Source organism: Antedon mediterranea, chromosome 9, assembly GCF_964355755.1.
Source record: "Antedon mediterranea chromosome 9, ecAntMedi1.1, whole genome shotgun sequence".
Taxonomy (NCBI): Eukaryota; Metazoa; Echinodermata; class Crinoidea; order Comatulida; family Antedonidae; genus Antedon; species Antedon mediterranea.
Window position 1 is genome coordinate 1,164,468 of NC_092678.1, and position 14,960 is coordinate 1,179,427.

The following is a 14,960-nucleotide window of genomic DNA, read 5'->3' on the forward strand; positions in this document are numbered from 1 at the left end:
AATCAAATAAATACACCCTTTATATATGAACAAATACAACACCATCATGTCATTCAGCGAATTCTATTACAAATAGAGATGTGTTAAAATACAATATTGTGTGTAATATGCATGTGGCGGGGCGTACATTTGAGGAAAAAAATGGCGCAAGGATTTTCCCGATGAGGGGGGGGGGGGGATCTAGAGCGCAGCTAGCATCAATTGGCTGGGCCATCAATGGGAGCGCACCCAGAAGTTCCAACAATATTATACCGGTAAAGGGTAGTTTTACTCACTTTTAAAAATGAAAATCCTTGAAACAGCACTCAATGGGGTATTGTTTTATATTAGGAAATATCATCATATTGTCTACATATACAATTGGGGAGAGGGGATGGGGGGGCCGGACAGACTCCCTCACCCTTCCCATATTATCTCCCATCCCTATACCCCTCCCCGCTGGCACCACCAATGTTGTAATATATTGTTATAACAGTACAAATGTAAATGAACTGATTTATTATTAGACACCGTAATCCTATGCATTAAGCATAGGAATGACTGCGTTTTATATATTATAACAATAGAGATATATCTAGATACTTAAACATTTGTTTTTCAGCCATTTTCTACGAAAGCCCATTAATGGCATTTTAAGTATATGTTTTTCGAACGTAATCTGTTATAACGAATTAGTAATTCGTTTGAACGGATTAATAATCTGTTCAAACGAATTAGTAATCCGTTCAAACGAATTGCAACATATACAACAAGTGCCATTTAAAGTATATGTTTTAATTCGTTTGAACGGATTACTAATCCGTTCAAACAAATTACTAATTTGTTTAAACGGATTACTAATTTGTTCAAACGGATTACTAATCCGTTCAAACGAATTACTAATTTGTTTAAACGGATTACTAATTCGTTCAAAACAAATTAGTAATTTGTTTAAACGGATTAGTAAACCGTTCAAACGAATTACTAATTCGTTCAAACGAATTAGTAATCCGTTGAAACGAATTAATAATTTGTTTAAACAAATTAATAATTTGTTTAAACGGATTATTAATCTGTTTGAACAAATAAGTAATTCGTTTGAACGAATTAGTAATCCGTTTAAACAAATTATTAATTTGTTTAAACAAATTAATAATTTGTTCAAACGGATTACTAATTCGTTAGAACGAATTAGTAATTCGTTTGAACAAATTAGTAATCCGTTTAAACAAATTACTAATCCGTTTGAACGGATTCCTAATTCGTTTTAACAGATTATTAATCTGTTTAAACAAATTAGTAATTCGTTTGAACAGATTATTAATCCGTTCAAACAAATTACAACATATTCTTTAAATGGCACTTGTTGTGTATATACGAAAGCCCATTAATGCCATTTTAAGTATATGTTTTTCGAACGTAATCCGTTCTAACAAATTAGTAATTCGTTTGAACGGATTAATAATCTGTTCAAACGAAATAGTAATCCGTTCAAACGAATTACAACATATACAACAAGTGCCATTTAAAGTATATGTTGTAATTCGTTTGAACGGATTACTAATCCGTTCAAACAAATTACTAATTTGTTTAAACGGATTGCTAATTTGTTCAAACGGATTACTAATCCGTTCAAACGAATTACTAATTTGTTTTAACGGATTACTAATTCGTTCAAACGAATTACTAATTTGTTTAAACGGATTATTAATCCGTTCAAACGAATTACTAATTCGTTAGAACGAATTAGTAATTCGTTTGAACAAATTACTAATCCGTTTAAACAAATTACTAATCCGTTTGAACGGATTCCTAATTCGTTTTAACAGATTATTAATCTGTTTAAACAAATTAGTAATTCGTTTGAACGGATTACAACATATTCTTTAAATGGCACTTGTTGTATATGTTGCAATTCGTTTGAACGGATTACTAATTCGTTTGAACAGATTATTAATCCGTTCAAACGAATTACTAATTCGTTAGAACGGATTACGTTCGAAAAACATATACTTAAAATGGCATTAATGGGCTTTCGTAATTTTCTAATTAACAGCACCTAAAATAATGTGTATATTGTAGTTCAGATCTTCGAAACTCTAAAGAAATATATAAACCATTGTAAAAACTGTTATAAAGTGGTAATTAGATCTATCATTTATGTTTTTTTGTCCTTTTTTAGGCATTTTCGCCATTGGCGGCCATTTTGTTTAAAAAAAACCTTTTTCCCCTACCTGGATTTTTCTAGACTTTTAGTATGTTCTTATAGAAATGCATTGTGGTGAAATAAATTCTGTTGCAATTTTTTCAACCATATTTCATAGTATCTTTGCAGGGCTGCAGCCCGCATGAGGCAGAACCTGACATTTTCAATTTTCACTACCCATCTCAATTCCCCAGCAGAGACCATTATATTTTATATTAATAATTATATTTAAAGCATTTTTGGCTCTTCTGTTTTTAACCTCCCGCTACGGCCTTGCTTCGGTTTCGGGTTGTACAGTTTGCATTGCACGTCAATTCATTGTTCGCATGCGGAGTCCATGTGAAACAGTTCTCCAGAACAATATGCGTCCTAGGTCATTGTAAATCAAAAGCTCTCAAAAGTTAGTTTTTTAAAGTATTTTTCATTGACAAAAAAAATAACATCATTGTCACTGTTCTTATAAAGTTGATTGTTATTAGCGTAGGTTTTGTTGTTTTACAGTTAAAGACCAATTTGGTAATGTTCTGTAAATATCATACGTGAATGTTAGTTATATTATATATAGTATTCAAACAAATATGTAATTTGTAAAATCTCAATAGTCATTAATAGTTAATTTTATAGTGTTTTTCTTTATAATTGTATCTATCTTATAGTCTATAGGTTTATATTATATTTGTGTTTTTTTATATTTTTTTATTTTTTGTTATAGTTAAAATTTAAAACTAAATGTTAGTTATGTAGTATGGCTGGTTTTTTTTGTACTTAGGCCTACATGCCTTCCACTTTACAGTAGGACCCAAGTTTTACGTACACATCATAAAATGATTATCATTTTGTTTGTAATTTAATACATATCATCTATGGGTTGGGGAAGGGTTGTTCAAACGGGATACTTTGTAGGCTTTTTGGTTGCCTAGGTAACATGTAGGCTCTACTGTAGACACTTTTTTGGACCCGCCCAGCGGTAGGAATAAAAATAATGTTTGTTTTTGTGAAACCTTCGTAAATACATTTAATCAAGACTTTGTCAAACATTTGTCATGGAAATATTTATTGAAAAAGCACATGAGAACACTTTGAATGACATCATCGACAAATCACATCACCGTTTAATGACATCACCATTAAATGACATCATTGACAAATGAACCATCCAACAATATAACTTCTATTTTACTAATATATCTTAAAACCATGTGAATACTCCTGCAATGTAATACCCTTTTTCGTGAATAACAAAACTGCACATTATGTGCGCACCGGTGCGAGTAAACACTACGTCATTAAAACTAGCGCCGTCATGTATAGTGCGTGTGAAAGGGTTAAATACATCGCATGTTATTCTGTCCTAACACTACCATCATTTTAAATTTTTTCACAGTATTATGAATTTAAATTCAATGTTTTACACCAAATTAACAATTTCACCACAAACACATTATTAAAGTTGTGGAAGACAAACAAAATCAAATATTTTCTTTGGAATAGTTATTCAATAATTATGTTTAACTTGTTTATTATGTTCTTGTAATAGTTTATTATCAACACATAAAAATATTATTTTAACGACCATGAATAGTATCATTTTTGCCAAAAGTATAAAATTAATTGTACAATATTAAATAACTAACAAAATTATGCATCACTTCCTTTGAAATAATATACAAATAAAATAATAAATGAAACATCAAACAAAAATATATATTTTTAAACAATTTATTTTTGTATAATTTTTTAATATTTTTTTTTTAATTACAGGTTGTTTCAACATACAGGTCAGTAAAGTTAATTCAACATTTGAATGTCATTCCTGAAATAATTCATTTTAAATCAACACACAACATTAACACTCTAACCCATTTAATCACTAACTTCTGTTTGACCGACTTTGTTCGCCAAACAATACACAACAGAACTCAATACTTGTGTGTAACCTGCGCAAACGCCACGCCTTCACAATACGTCATTGGCACTACTGTATTTATAATGCATTCATTAATGAACATGCAAACAAATGTGTTGTATGTTCCGCATTAACCACTAATGACATACAAATAACATGTATTATAAAGCTCTGTCTACACTATCAAACTAGTTAGACAAACAATTGTGATGCCATAGGCTATTTTATTTCATTTTATTATTTCCCCATTATTGTACAGAGATGCCAATTGTCGACAGAATGTGTTTCTCAATATTGTTGAGGTGCGAGGCAAACACCACATGTGAAGGATGATGGGATAGCTGCTGTAGAAATTCCGTAAGATGAGCCTGGAAAAAAAAAATTTTTTAAATCACTTTTTCTGCACCGAACAAAAAAAAAACGGTTACACGTTTTTAACATAACATTATTGTTTTTTTAGTACAAGTTACACTTCATAACACTGTTTTTCATTTAGTTTCACTTTAACTAATCACTTTCATAATAACAGACAATTTAAGAGAAGGTCGTAACCGTGACAACAGTAGTAAACTATCTACCTGAATGTCAATTTGAAAGACAGGATCCTGCAACGCATCTGGATCATCCTCATCATCATCATCTACATCCGCATCACCAAAATCATAACCTAAAAACAATAGAATATGAAATTGTCATCTAGAAAAACATTACTTATTGCACCAGTACTACATCATAACAGGGCAATATCTTAATATTATTACCTAAGAATGATGATGTAGGTACAAAACCTGCCAACTGATTTGCTAAATCATTATCATTGATGTTATCATCATCGTCATCATCGTCTTCATCTTCATCCCAACCATCCTCCTATGAACACAAACAAATCAAGTTATGTTATTACTCATTTTAAAATATATATGACCTCAGCTACTGACATGACCTCAGTTTGCTAATGACACGGCCCCAGCCAATGACAAGACCTCAGTTTGCTGATGACATAACACCAGCTACTGACATGACCTACACTAATGACAAGACCTCAGTTTGTTGATGACATGACGCCAGCTACTGACATGACCTCCACTAATGACATGACCTCCACTAATGACATGGCCTCAATTTGCTACTGACATGATCTCTACTAATGACATGGCCTCATTTTTCTAATGACATGACCACCACTAATGACATGGCCTCAGTTTGCTAATGACACGACCTCAGCTAATGACATGACGCCAGCTAATGACATGACCTCAGCTAATGACATGACCTCAGTTTGCTAATGACATTACCTCTTCTATGTCTTCGCCGCCGGCTGATGCCTGCCTTGATATATTTGCCTCCATCACGTTTGACAATTCATTCACTAATATTTTGTAAATTTTAACCTGAATTGGAATTACAGTCCATTCTACAGGAGCTGTGAATTTAAATAAAATTACTAAAAAATTAATCTGTTTTTCTAATACCCCTTATACATCGCCTATAACAAATCCGGAGCTTACACAAATTCTGGTGTGTTAATAGCAGTGTTTTGTATGGTCAAATCAAATGACAGGAATTTATTTAGGTGTTATATAATACAGTTTATTTCACGCCATGTGACCCACAATCATCCAATCAAATGACAGGAATTTATTTAGGTGTTATATAATACAGTTTATTTCACGCCATGTGACCCACAATCATCCAATCAAATGACAGGAATTTATTTAGGTGTTATATAATACAGTTTATTTCACGCCATGTGACCCACAATCATCCAATCAAATGACAGGAATTTATTTAGGTGTTATATAATACAGTTTATTTCAAAAGTGTTTATGGCATAGACACACTTTGACTACTCTACATTGTTTTTTAATATACGATATTTACTAATGATCTTGTTCTTACAAATTGCTGCCTTTGAGCGTGTTCTGATTCCTTCATGTTTGAATATTTCATCTCCTTTCACTACGATGCCATCCAATCGGCTGTCATTGGTGTTAATGAAATGTTTCAAAAGCTCACTAAGGGCTGTAATACTGCAAAAAAGATTAGTGTTTTTAAACAAGTAGTATTTTGATATACCCAAATATGGTAATAATATGCTCAAATATGGTAGTGATATGACATCATCATGTCCATATATGGACACATCACATTTTTTTTGTCACATAAAGTTTGATAGTGTAGACAGAGTTTTATATAGTCGCATATTTCATTCACTTACCTAACTTTACACTCATAAGCACCATAGAAATTGTGTTGACGGGCAGCCCACTCAGTAAGTACGAACTCAAGAGCTGTGTTACCGGTCGGTCCTGGTACTTGGTAGAGAAAGTCCAAGACTGCGTTAAGTTGAGAATGCATAAGGTGAGCAAACACCATAACTAAAGACTTTGAAAATAAATAGGTATTACATGCTATTGTGTTTACACTGTTACTATTAAATAATATTTAATATCAATTCATGCAAAACATTGTATGTAAACCAATTTGAGCATGTAACTCTTTATTTTAACTGGTGACCATGCTGCAAAGTTTGTCTCTGTAGAAGTACCGATGAAGTCAATCTGTGACGACAATAGAATGGACCCGAGACCTGACTATCTTCAATAGAATGGACCCGAGACCCGACTATCTTCAATAGAATGGACCCGAGACCTGACTATCTTCAATAGAATGAACCCGAGACCTGACTATCTTCAATAGAATGAATCCGAGACCTGACTATCTTCAATAGAATGGACCCGAGACCCGACTATCTTCAATAGAATGGACCCGAGACCCGACTATCTTCAATAGAATGGACCCGAGACCCGACTATCTTCAATAGAATGAACCCGAGACCTGACTATCTTCAATAGAATGGACCCGAGACCTGACTATCTTCAATAGAATGGACCCCGAGACCTGACTATCTTCAATAGAATGAACCCGAGACCTGACTATCTTCAATAGAATGGACCCGAGACCTGACTATCTTCAATAGAATGGACCCGAGACCTGACTATCTTCAATAGAATGGACCCGAGACCTGACTATCTTCAATAGAATGGACCCGAGACCTGACTATCTTCAATAGAATGGACCCGAGACCTGACTATCTTCAATAGAATGGACCCGAGACCTGACTATCTTCAATAGAATGGATCCGAGACCTGACTATCTTCAATAGAATGGATCCGAGACCTGACTATCTTCAATAGAATGGATCCGAGACCTGACTATCTTCAATAGAATGGACCCGAGACCTGACTATCTTCAATTTTTAAATAATAGAAAGTTTTGAAAAAATGTACGTTGTATGATGTGTATGTTTATTGAAAAATTTAGTCTTTAAATTAAATTGTATATAAGTTGTGATGAGAAAACAGTTATTTGTTTGTTGTCAAACTTATTTTGGTGTCCGTGTGTGGAAAACAAACTCACTTGTACTACGCTTAATGTTTCAGCTTGTTGCATCTTGCTGAGGACCGCTTTCAAAATGGCCGACAGATCGTCACCGAGTCCGATCCCAACCTTTGAGATTAAAATAGCAACAAGTCGTCCAATGAACGCAGCTGTAAACTCTGACGTTTGCGGGTTCAGTAATTTTGAAATTGATTTTGTAATATACGAGATTCCGTTATTGCCGGCGCCATCGTGCCACGTTTTTATCTGATCAAGTCCTACGGATACATATGCTCGTAAGCATTCACCGCCACTCTGTAAGAAACAAATTCTTTTATTTCAACAACCAATGAGCAAGCATGTAGAATATTCACCATCACTTCCGATGCTAGTCTTTTAGTTTAATACACCCCTCCCCCATCTCAACAAGCTCAAATTGTTTACATAGCCCGCATGGCAGCATTGTCATCTTCAGTTTGAACTGGCAACACCTCCCCAAAACCCCAACCAACCCACATCCAACAAATTGTTTCCTAACCTGCATGACAGCATTGTCGTCTGATCTTAGTGTGCACTGAGCGACTGCGGGGAAGGCTATAGTCACATGATCACTAGACAGCGGTGCACCTGTGCTTCTTACAACTGTACATAGAATATCAAGTGCTGGCTGAAACATAAAATGCATTAAGATCTATAGTAATCATTGTATAATATGCTCTGAGATTGATATGGTCCAATGGTAAGGGACCAGACTAGCATGTGAGAGGCGTGGGTTTATGCATTAAGATCTATAGTAATCATTGTATAATATGCTCTGAGATTGATATGGTCCAATGGTAAGGAACCAGATTAGCATGTGAGAGGCGTGGGTTTAAGTAAGTTTCAGCAATATTGATTGCATCTTTAGGCAAGGTACTTTACTCTCATTGCTTTGTCCTTCAGATGAAATGTAAAGCCGTGAGTCCCATGTACAATGAACATGTACACTTGATACAGAGGGGATGGTCTCCTTTGTAGGCTCTGCACTGCTGGTGGGTTCATGGAGGGCATTCAAATGCACATTCACATTTCAAACACTCACCGACTGTATACCCATAGGTAGCTTCTCTGGGTCGCTGTTTATAATACTAACAATTGTGGGAATTAATCGTTTCTCAAGTGCATCTTTACAGTCTGGATTTGAGGCTAGCTCTTTGAAGATGTCTTCAACATATGATGCCATAATTGGGTCTATAAAGAATAAAATGTATTTTTTCAAATATTATCTCAAATTCCTGGTTTCCTTAGTGTTTTGTAGATCTATAATTGTTAACGTACTTTACCTTGACTAAATTTGAGGAACAAAGCAATTGCTAATGGTGCTATCTGCTTCTCACAAGTGGCTGTAAACGGTTTATCAATCTGTAAAACAACATAACATGTTTACAACTGCATTTGTTGTTTTCAATTCAGTTCATGTTTATCATCGTTATAAATTGTACACACACAGTATATAAATGATGACTTAAGGTTAACTCAGAAAATGCTGTACAAGACGTCTCGTCGGGAGCAAATAAAACATGTTTAAAGTTCTTGCGACGACCTAAAATCTACAGCTGACACTATCTCAAGATGACCAGCTCAGACAGCACCATCGAGTCAAGATGTTTAGTCGGGCCTTGTTGTACGATGCTGTCTGAGTTGGCCGCTTTGCACGATTTGTTTGTATCTGTTTAAATGAATTGAAATCAAGTTGCTCTCAGTTATTTTCTATTTAATTAAGCAGGTTTTTTAATTAATCTTGTTTTACTTTTCTCCTAGGGGTGTCTCACACTACTATGGCATTAATCGTTTTATCTAGGTAAGTTGCCAGTTTTATTAACACTGTATACTTACTGTTAATGCAATACTTATTGTTTCCATGACGAGAGACAGAACATCAGATGAACTCTGTTTGGCTAATTCAATCAACTCGGCCATTATCGTTGGTAAAAATGGAACCAAAATCTGACTATTATTGGACGTTTTTAGATGATCGCAGTAACCGTGGATGGCTCGCACAGCTGACACACGAACGGAAGCGGGTTGTGACGCACCAAGTCCTAACGTTGTTGCTTCTAAAAAACTGAAGAGTCATTAAAAAAATTATGAAAATACTTTATAGAAAAACCGGAGGATGTAGCATCTTCAAGATCAACTAATCAATTTAAGTCAGGTCTCAACTGACATGGTCCAACCACCCTGTGCCGTGAGCTCCGGAAACAAGTAAGTAAACAAGTAATATTCAAAACAAAAAAGATTTGTCTTACTTCTGTACTAATTTTGGTGTCATAGCTAAGGTAAACCTACTGGCAGCCCACAACGCTCGTCCTAATAAAAACGGTGAAACTGTTGAGAAATAAAAAAAAAATGTTAAATTATTGCTATGAGAATCATACGTTTTGTTATATTACACAATGTTTTAGGCTCTTTTTACACTATCAAACTTTAAGCGACACAAAAATGTGATGCGCCCCAAATGATATATCATATCATTACCAGATTTGGGCACATCACATTTTTTTGTCAAACAAGTTTGATAGTGTAGACAGAGCGTTACACAATGTTAATATTGATTCGTGTTTAAAACATCACAGCGTGGAAATGTACGTAATAGTTACCGGGATAATTGAGGTCCGCTAGTACCACTGTTGTCAGAAATGACTCCATATCAAACTGCAGTTTACCACTCGCAACCTTATCACAGATTAAACTTTTTACACTACCGAGAGCCAACAGGCTCGACTCGTGAATTTTCCACCTGAAAAAACAAACAAGCAAACACCCTCTATTAAAAGGATTTTTTTCGACCTTTGTGAGGGACAGGCGATGTCTTTACATACATGAACTAACAGACAGATGTTATTGTGTTATTACAGTGTTTTGGAAGTATATATATATATATATAAACAAAATGATTTTCGATCGTCCTATATTTATATACTTGTTTACCAGTAACAGTTTCCGTTGTCCTTAGCAACCTGTGCTTCTTGAAAATGCCTAGTTACTGCTGAAACTAGTCCAACGCTGCTGTCATTCTGGAACTCTGCTGCAAGTTGCTGCAACAAACAAAATGAATATACTGTATATCTATACTTGTAAAATTATATTATTACTTATAACTACATAATTATGCTAATCAACGAATGCTAGTTATCTTACCAGTAAAAGGTCTTGGGCAGATATTCGAACGCTGTATGAGAATGTTTCAACGTCCTCGTCTTCAACAAATTGATTTGGGTTATTTGTCCAGGTTGTTGCCTGAAAAAAACCCCAATATATCATTTAAGCTCTGTCTACACTATCAAACTGACAAACAAAATTAGATGTGCCCAATTATGGTAATGATATGCTTAAATATGGTAGTGATATGACATCATCATGTCCATATATGGGCACATCACATTCTCATTCACATAAAGTTTAATAGTGTAGACAGAGCTTAAGAAAGTTTATCAGTTACATACACACACTGAATTTAAAGGACAGAACTTTTATGCAAATTTTACCTGTTCCTCTGTAATTTGCATATATAATACGATGTAATAAAACAGCTGATCAACACTTTTCTTGATAGTGCTTCTAAACTTTGGCGTCTCTATCATCCCATTGATAAAATCAAATACACTAAATACAAGGTTTTCAAATCCTAATACTTCACCTGAAAGAACAAATTTAACTAGAATTGAACTCGTTACGATGACGAGTTAGGCTATCGCGCAACGCATTGTAACATCAACATGCTATTTATTAGGTTTAATCTACAGTATGCTGTACCACAATTGTTTGTACAAACGGCATTGCATCGATCAAAACCGTTCAACAAGCATTGACGGTATTGGCATTGTAAACGGTTTAGTTGATGGTTAGTTTTTACTTTACACCACTCACGTTTATTTAAGTGTTTGAATATGATGACCTTTTCAAATAAAAAAAAAAATTCATATGTCTGAAGGAGAATGTTTTGAGTAATAACATTATTGAAAATTGATAACGTTTACGTGATATGCGCCATATGATGATGTCATAACATACCTACGGTTGCACAAATGGGGTTCTTAATCTTTAGTAGAAGACCCCTCCAAAATAATAGAACCTACCATCAGAGTCGATTGGATTGTCAGCCTCTTCTGTTCCGTTGACAACAGTTGTAATGTACACTTCAGCACTCTCTGTTAGAGTCTTCCAAATTGGGGGTAAGATTTGCGGCATGAATTTGTTCATCTGTTTGGGGTAGTTTTTAATTAGTGTTGTTAAAGCCTATGAAAAAAAAACATACAGAGTTAATGTATATATCAGTACAAATATGTATAATAAGGTGTGTTTTTACCCAAATATAGCTTACCTCAATATAGCTTACCTCAATATAGCTTACCTCAATATAGCTTACCTCAATATAGCTTACCTCAATATAGCTTACCTCAATATAGCTTACCTCAATATAGCTTACCTCAATATAGCTTACCTCAATATAGCTTACCTCAATATAGCTTACCTCAATATAGCTTACCTCAATATAGCTTACCTCAATATAGCTTACCTTAATATAGCTTACCTCAATATAGCTTACCTCAATATAGCTTACCTCAATATAGCTTACCTCAATATAGCTTACCTCAATATAGCTTACCTCAATATAGCTTACCTCAATATAGCTTACCTCAATATAGCTTACCTCAATATAGCTTACCTCAATATAGCTTACCTCAATATAGCTTACCTCAATATAGCTTACCTCAATATAGCTTACCTCAATATAGCTTACCTCAATATAGCTTACCTCAATATAGCTTACCTCAATATAGCTTACCTCAATATAGCTTACCTCAATATAGCTTACCTCAATATAGCTTACCTCAATATAGCTTACCTCAATATAGCTTACCTCAATATAGCTTACCTCAATATAGCTTACCTCAATATAGCTTACCTCAATATAGCTTACCTCAATATAGCTTACCTCAATATAGCTTACCTCAATATAGCTTACCTCAATATAGCTTACCTCAATATAGCTTACCTCAATATAGCTTACCTCAATATAGCTTACCTCAATATAGCTTACCTCAATATAGCTTACCTCAATATAGCTTACCTCAATATAGCTTACCTCAATATAGCTTACCTCAATATAGCTTACCTCAATATAGCTTACCTCAATATAGCTTACCTCAATATAGCTTACCTCAATATAGCTTACCTCAATATAGCTTACCTTAATATAGCTTACCTCAATATAGCTTACCTCAATATAGCTTACCTCAATATAGCTTACCTCAATATAGCTTACCTCAATATAGCTTACCTCAATATAGCTTACCTTAATATAGCTTACCTCAATATAGCTTACCTCAATATAGCTTACCTCAATATAGCTTACCTTAATATAGCTTACCTCAATATAGCTTACCTTAATATAGCTTACCTCAATATAGCTTACCTTAATAACCTCCATTTTAAGACCGCTATCAGATATTTGACCATCTGGCGTGTTGAGGGCTTGAATAAATGCCTCCACAAAACTAGGTAGCAAAGGATATACAAGTTTTGCTGCTAAACCCTGTAAAAAAAAAACATTACACATTAATTTTACTAATCTTCTTTTATAGAGTAGGTGCTGTACTTGAAACCTATAGTGCCTGATTGTTAAGCTCTGTCTACACTATCAAACTAGTTTGACAAAAAAATTGTGATGTGCCAAAATATGGTAGTGATATGACATCATCATGTCCATATATGGGCACATCACATGTTTGATAGTGTAGAGCTCCATACCTTTACAACTTCGTTCACGCTGAATATAAGTAATGCGCAAGTGTTAAATATCTCAACAGCCCGCCCTCTAGTTCTGATGCTGTATAGTTCTGCATTGGTGAATATTCGGTACATTTCGGGCAGGATAACTGGCGCTACGTTCGGCATCTGCATATCAGTAACCTCACGGGAAAATTCTAAGATAAATAAAACAAAGAATATTTATGTATTCATTACAATGTTTATAATCTACAATAGTATGCATACTGTATTAATACTATAAGCAACTTTTACATTGTACAATATATATTTTCCAATAATCTCACCCGTCAGAACGCGCATGGCGCCGTGTACCGCATTTGCATCACCGCTTGTAATCAAATGCATCAGCTGTTCAAAGAGGTGCGGCCATGCTTCTGGCCAATCCCAATGAGCGATTGCAGAAATGGCATATGCTATGCTTGAGCGCACTTTGCTTATGGACTCTTGAAGTCCTGGGAGAAGCATTCGTCGTATTTCAGTTTTTGCCTGAAAAAAAAACCAGAAATTTGTTAGTAAAATTAACACGTAAAAAGTTCATAATCAATCTTTTATGTTATTTTATTTGACGTCTTTTTTTTAAAACGAATTAATACTTACAGGTTCTGTCGGTTCTGGCGGTCTAAACTTGTCGGCATGCTGCGACCAATGACTTTCCACATATTGCTTCAATATTACAGATGCCAACTGATAAATGCAAGGACAGATTTGTTTTTTATTTTCTGTTTTTCTAAATTGGCTAAATGAATTAGTAATAGAAAGCATTGAAAACAAATGAAATTGTTTGTAAAAAGTAAAAACAATTGTTGAATGCAAATGAGTACCTGTCTGATGGCAAGCGCCCCCTTTGGATCGACGGTTAATTCCGCAAGGTGTACTCCAAATTCTAAAAAGAAAATCATCAGCAGAAAATTATTGAAGATGGGTTACGTCATAGACTATATATATGGCCTAGCCCTAGACTAGGCCTAGTATAGTAACGTATTCCACATCCTTCAGATGGGACTGTAAGCTGTTGGTTCATCAACAGCTGGCTGATTAAAGAATGATGTTGTTACACAGTGAATCATAGTTGCTGGTTCGATGAAACATAAAACTAAAAATCGGCCACTCTCCTCTAAGTTTGCTAGGCCCTGCTGCTCAGTAAGGTAAACCTTGTTGATACCCCCACCAACCTCACTCATGTCCGTCTGTACTCTGTTTACAATGGGACGAGTCCTGTGTCGAGTCGGTTGGCATGGTCAACAAATAAACAAAATCACTACTTACCCTCAGTTACTTCAAGCAGTTTTATCTGTTCTTCACCTTGTATACGTACAAGCTGTTCTGGAGATAATATAGCATGCAAACTTTCTACAATGTGGTCGCGAATAGAGCGTGTTACATCAACATTTGATGCCATGATGGATGGATTCTGGTGATCGAATGAACTCAGTCGTCGAATATGGCGCGAAATTTTAAAAACTTCGTCTCACTACGGTTATTCAATGATCTCCTTTTACTCAAGGTGTTTTATTCTGCGCAAACAATTCGATTTGTTTAAAATAATTATGTTATAGCAATATACAGATGTTTAAACTGACGTAACCATCGAACATTGATGAAATTTAAAGTTTTAAAATTTCTGCTAAGTTGACTTAGCGAAACATGGCGGTCTTTTGTTTTGATTTTTATCGA

The 14,960-nt window shown here is 34.7% G+C and overlaps 1 protein-coding gene across 1 annotated transcript; it reads right to left on the reverse strand.

The window, feature by feature from the left end:
- Nucleotides 1-3,230: 3,230 nt before the first annotated feature.
- LOC140058699 (importin-9-like) lies at nucleotides 3,231-14,710 on the reverse strand. Its single transcript, XM_072104410.1, has 23 exons — nucleotides 14,553-14,710; nucleotides 14,108-14,169; nucleotides 13,884-13,970; nucleotides 13,571-13,772; nucleotides 13,266-13,441; nucleotides 12,931-13,050; nucleotides 11,591-11,750; nucleotides 11,000-11,151; nucleotides 10,653-10,751; nucleotides 10,443-10,549; nucleotides 10,112-10,251; nucleotides 9,761-9,839; nucleotides 9,348-9,576; nucleotides 8,795-8,873; nucleotides 8,554-8,702; nucleotides 8,011-8,139; nucleotides 7,512-7,787; nucleotides 6,310-6,476; nucleotides 5,991-6,121; nucleotides 5,387-5,514; nucleotides 4,853-4,961; nucleotides 4,670-4,758; nucleotides 3,231-4,459 (listed from the first exon to the last, which is right to left on the reverse strand). The coding sequence occupies exons 1-23, from the start codon at nucleotides 14,683-14,685 to the stop codon at nucleotides 4,340-4,342; spliced, it is 3,123 nt and encodes a 1,040-aa protein (XP_071960511.1). The 5' UTR covers nucleotides 14,686-14,710; the 3' UTR covers nucleotides 3,231-4,339.
- Nucleotides 14,711-14,960: the final 250 nt, after the last annotated feature.

Coding starts and splice junctions, on each gene's coding strand:
- LOC140058699 (XM_072104410.1), bottom strand. CDS start 14,685: ATGGCATCAAATGTTGATGTAACACGCTCTATTCGCGACCACATTGTA. Junction 11,751..12,930: donor TTAAAATGGAGGTTATTAAG/GTAAGCTATATT, acceptor TTTTTTTCATAG/GCTTTAACAACACTAATTAA. Junction 9,577..9,760: donor ACACCAAAATTAGTACAGAA/GTAAGACAAATC, acceptor ATGACTCTTCAG/TTTTTTAGAAGCAACAACGT.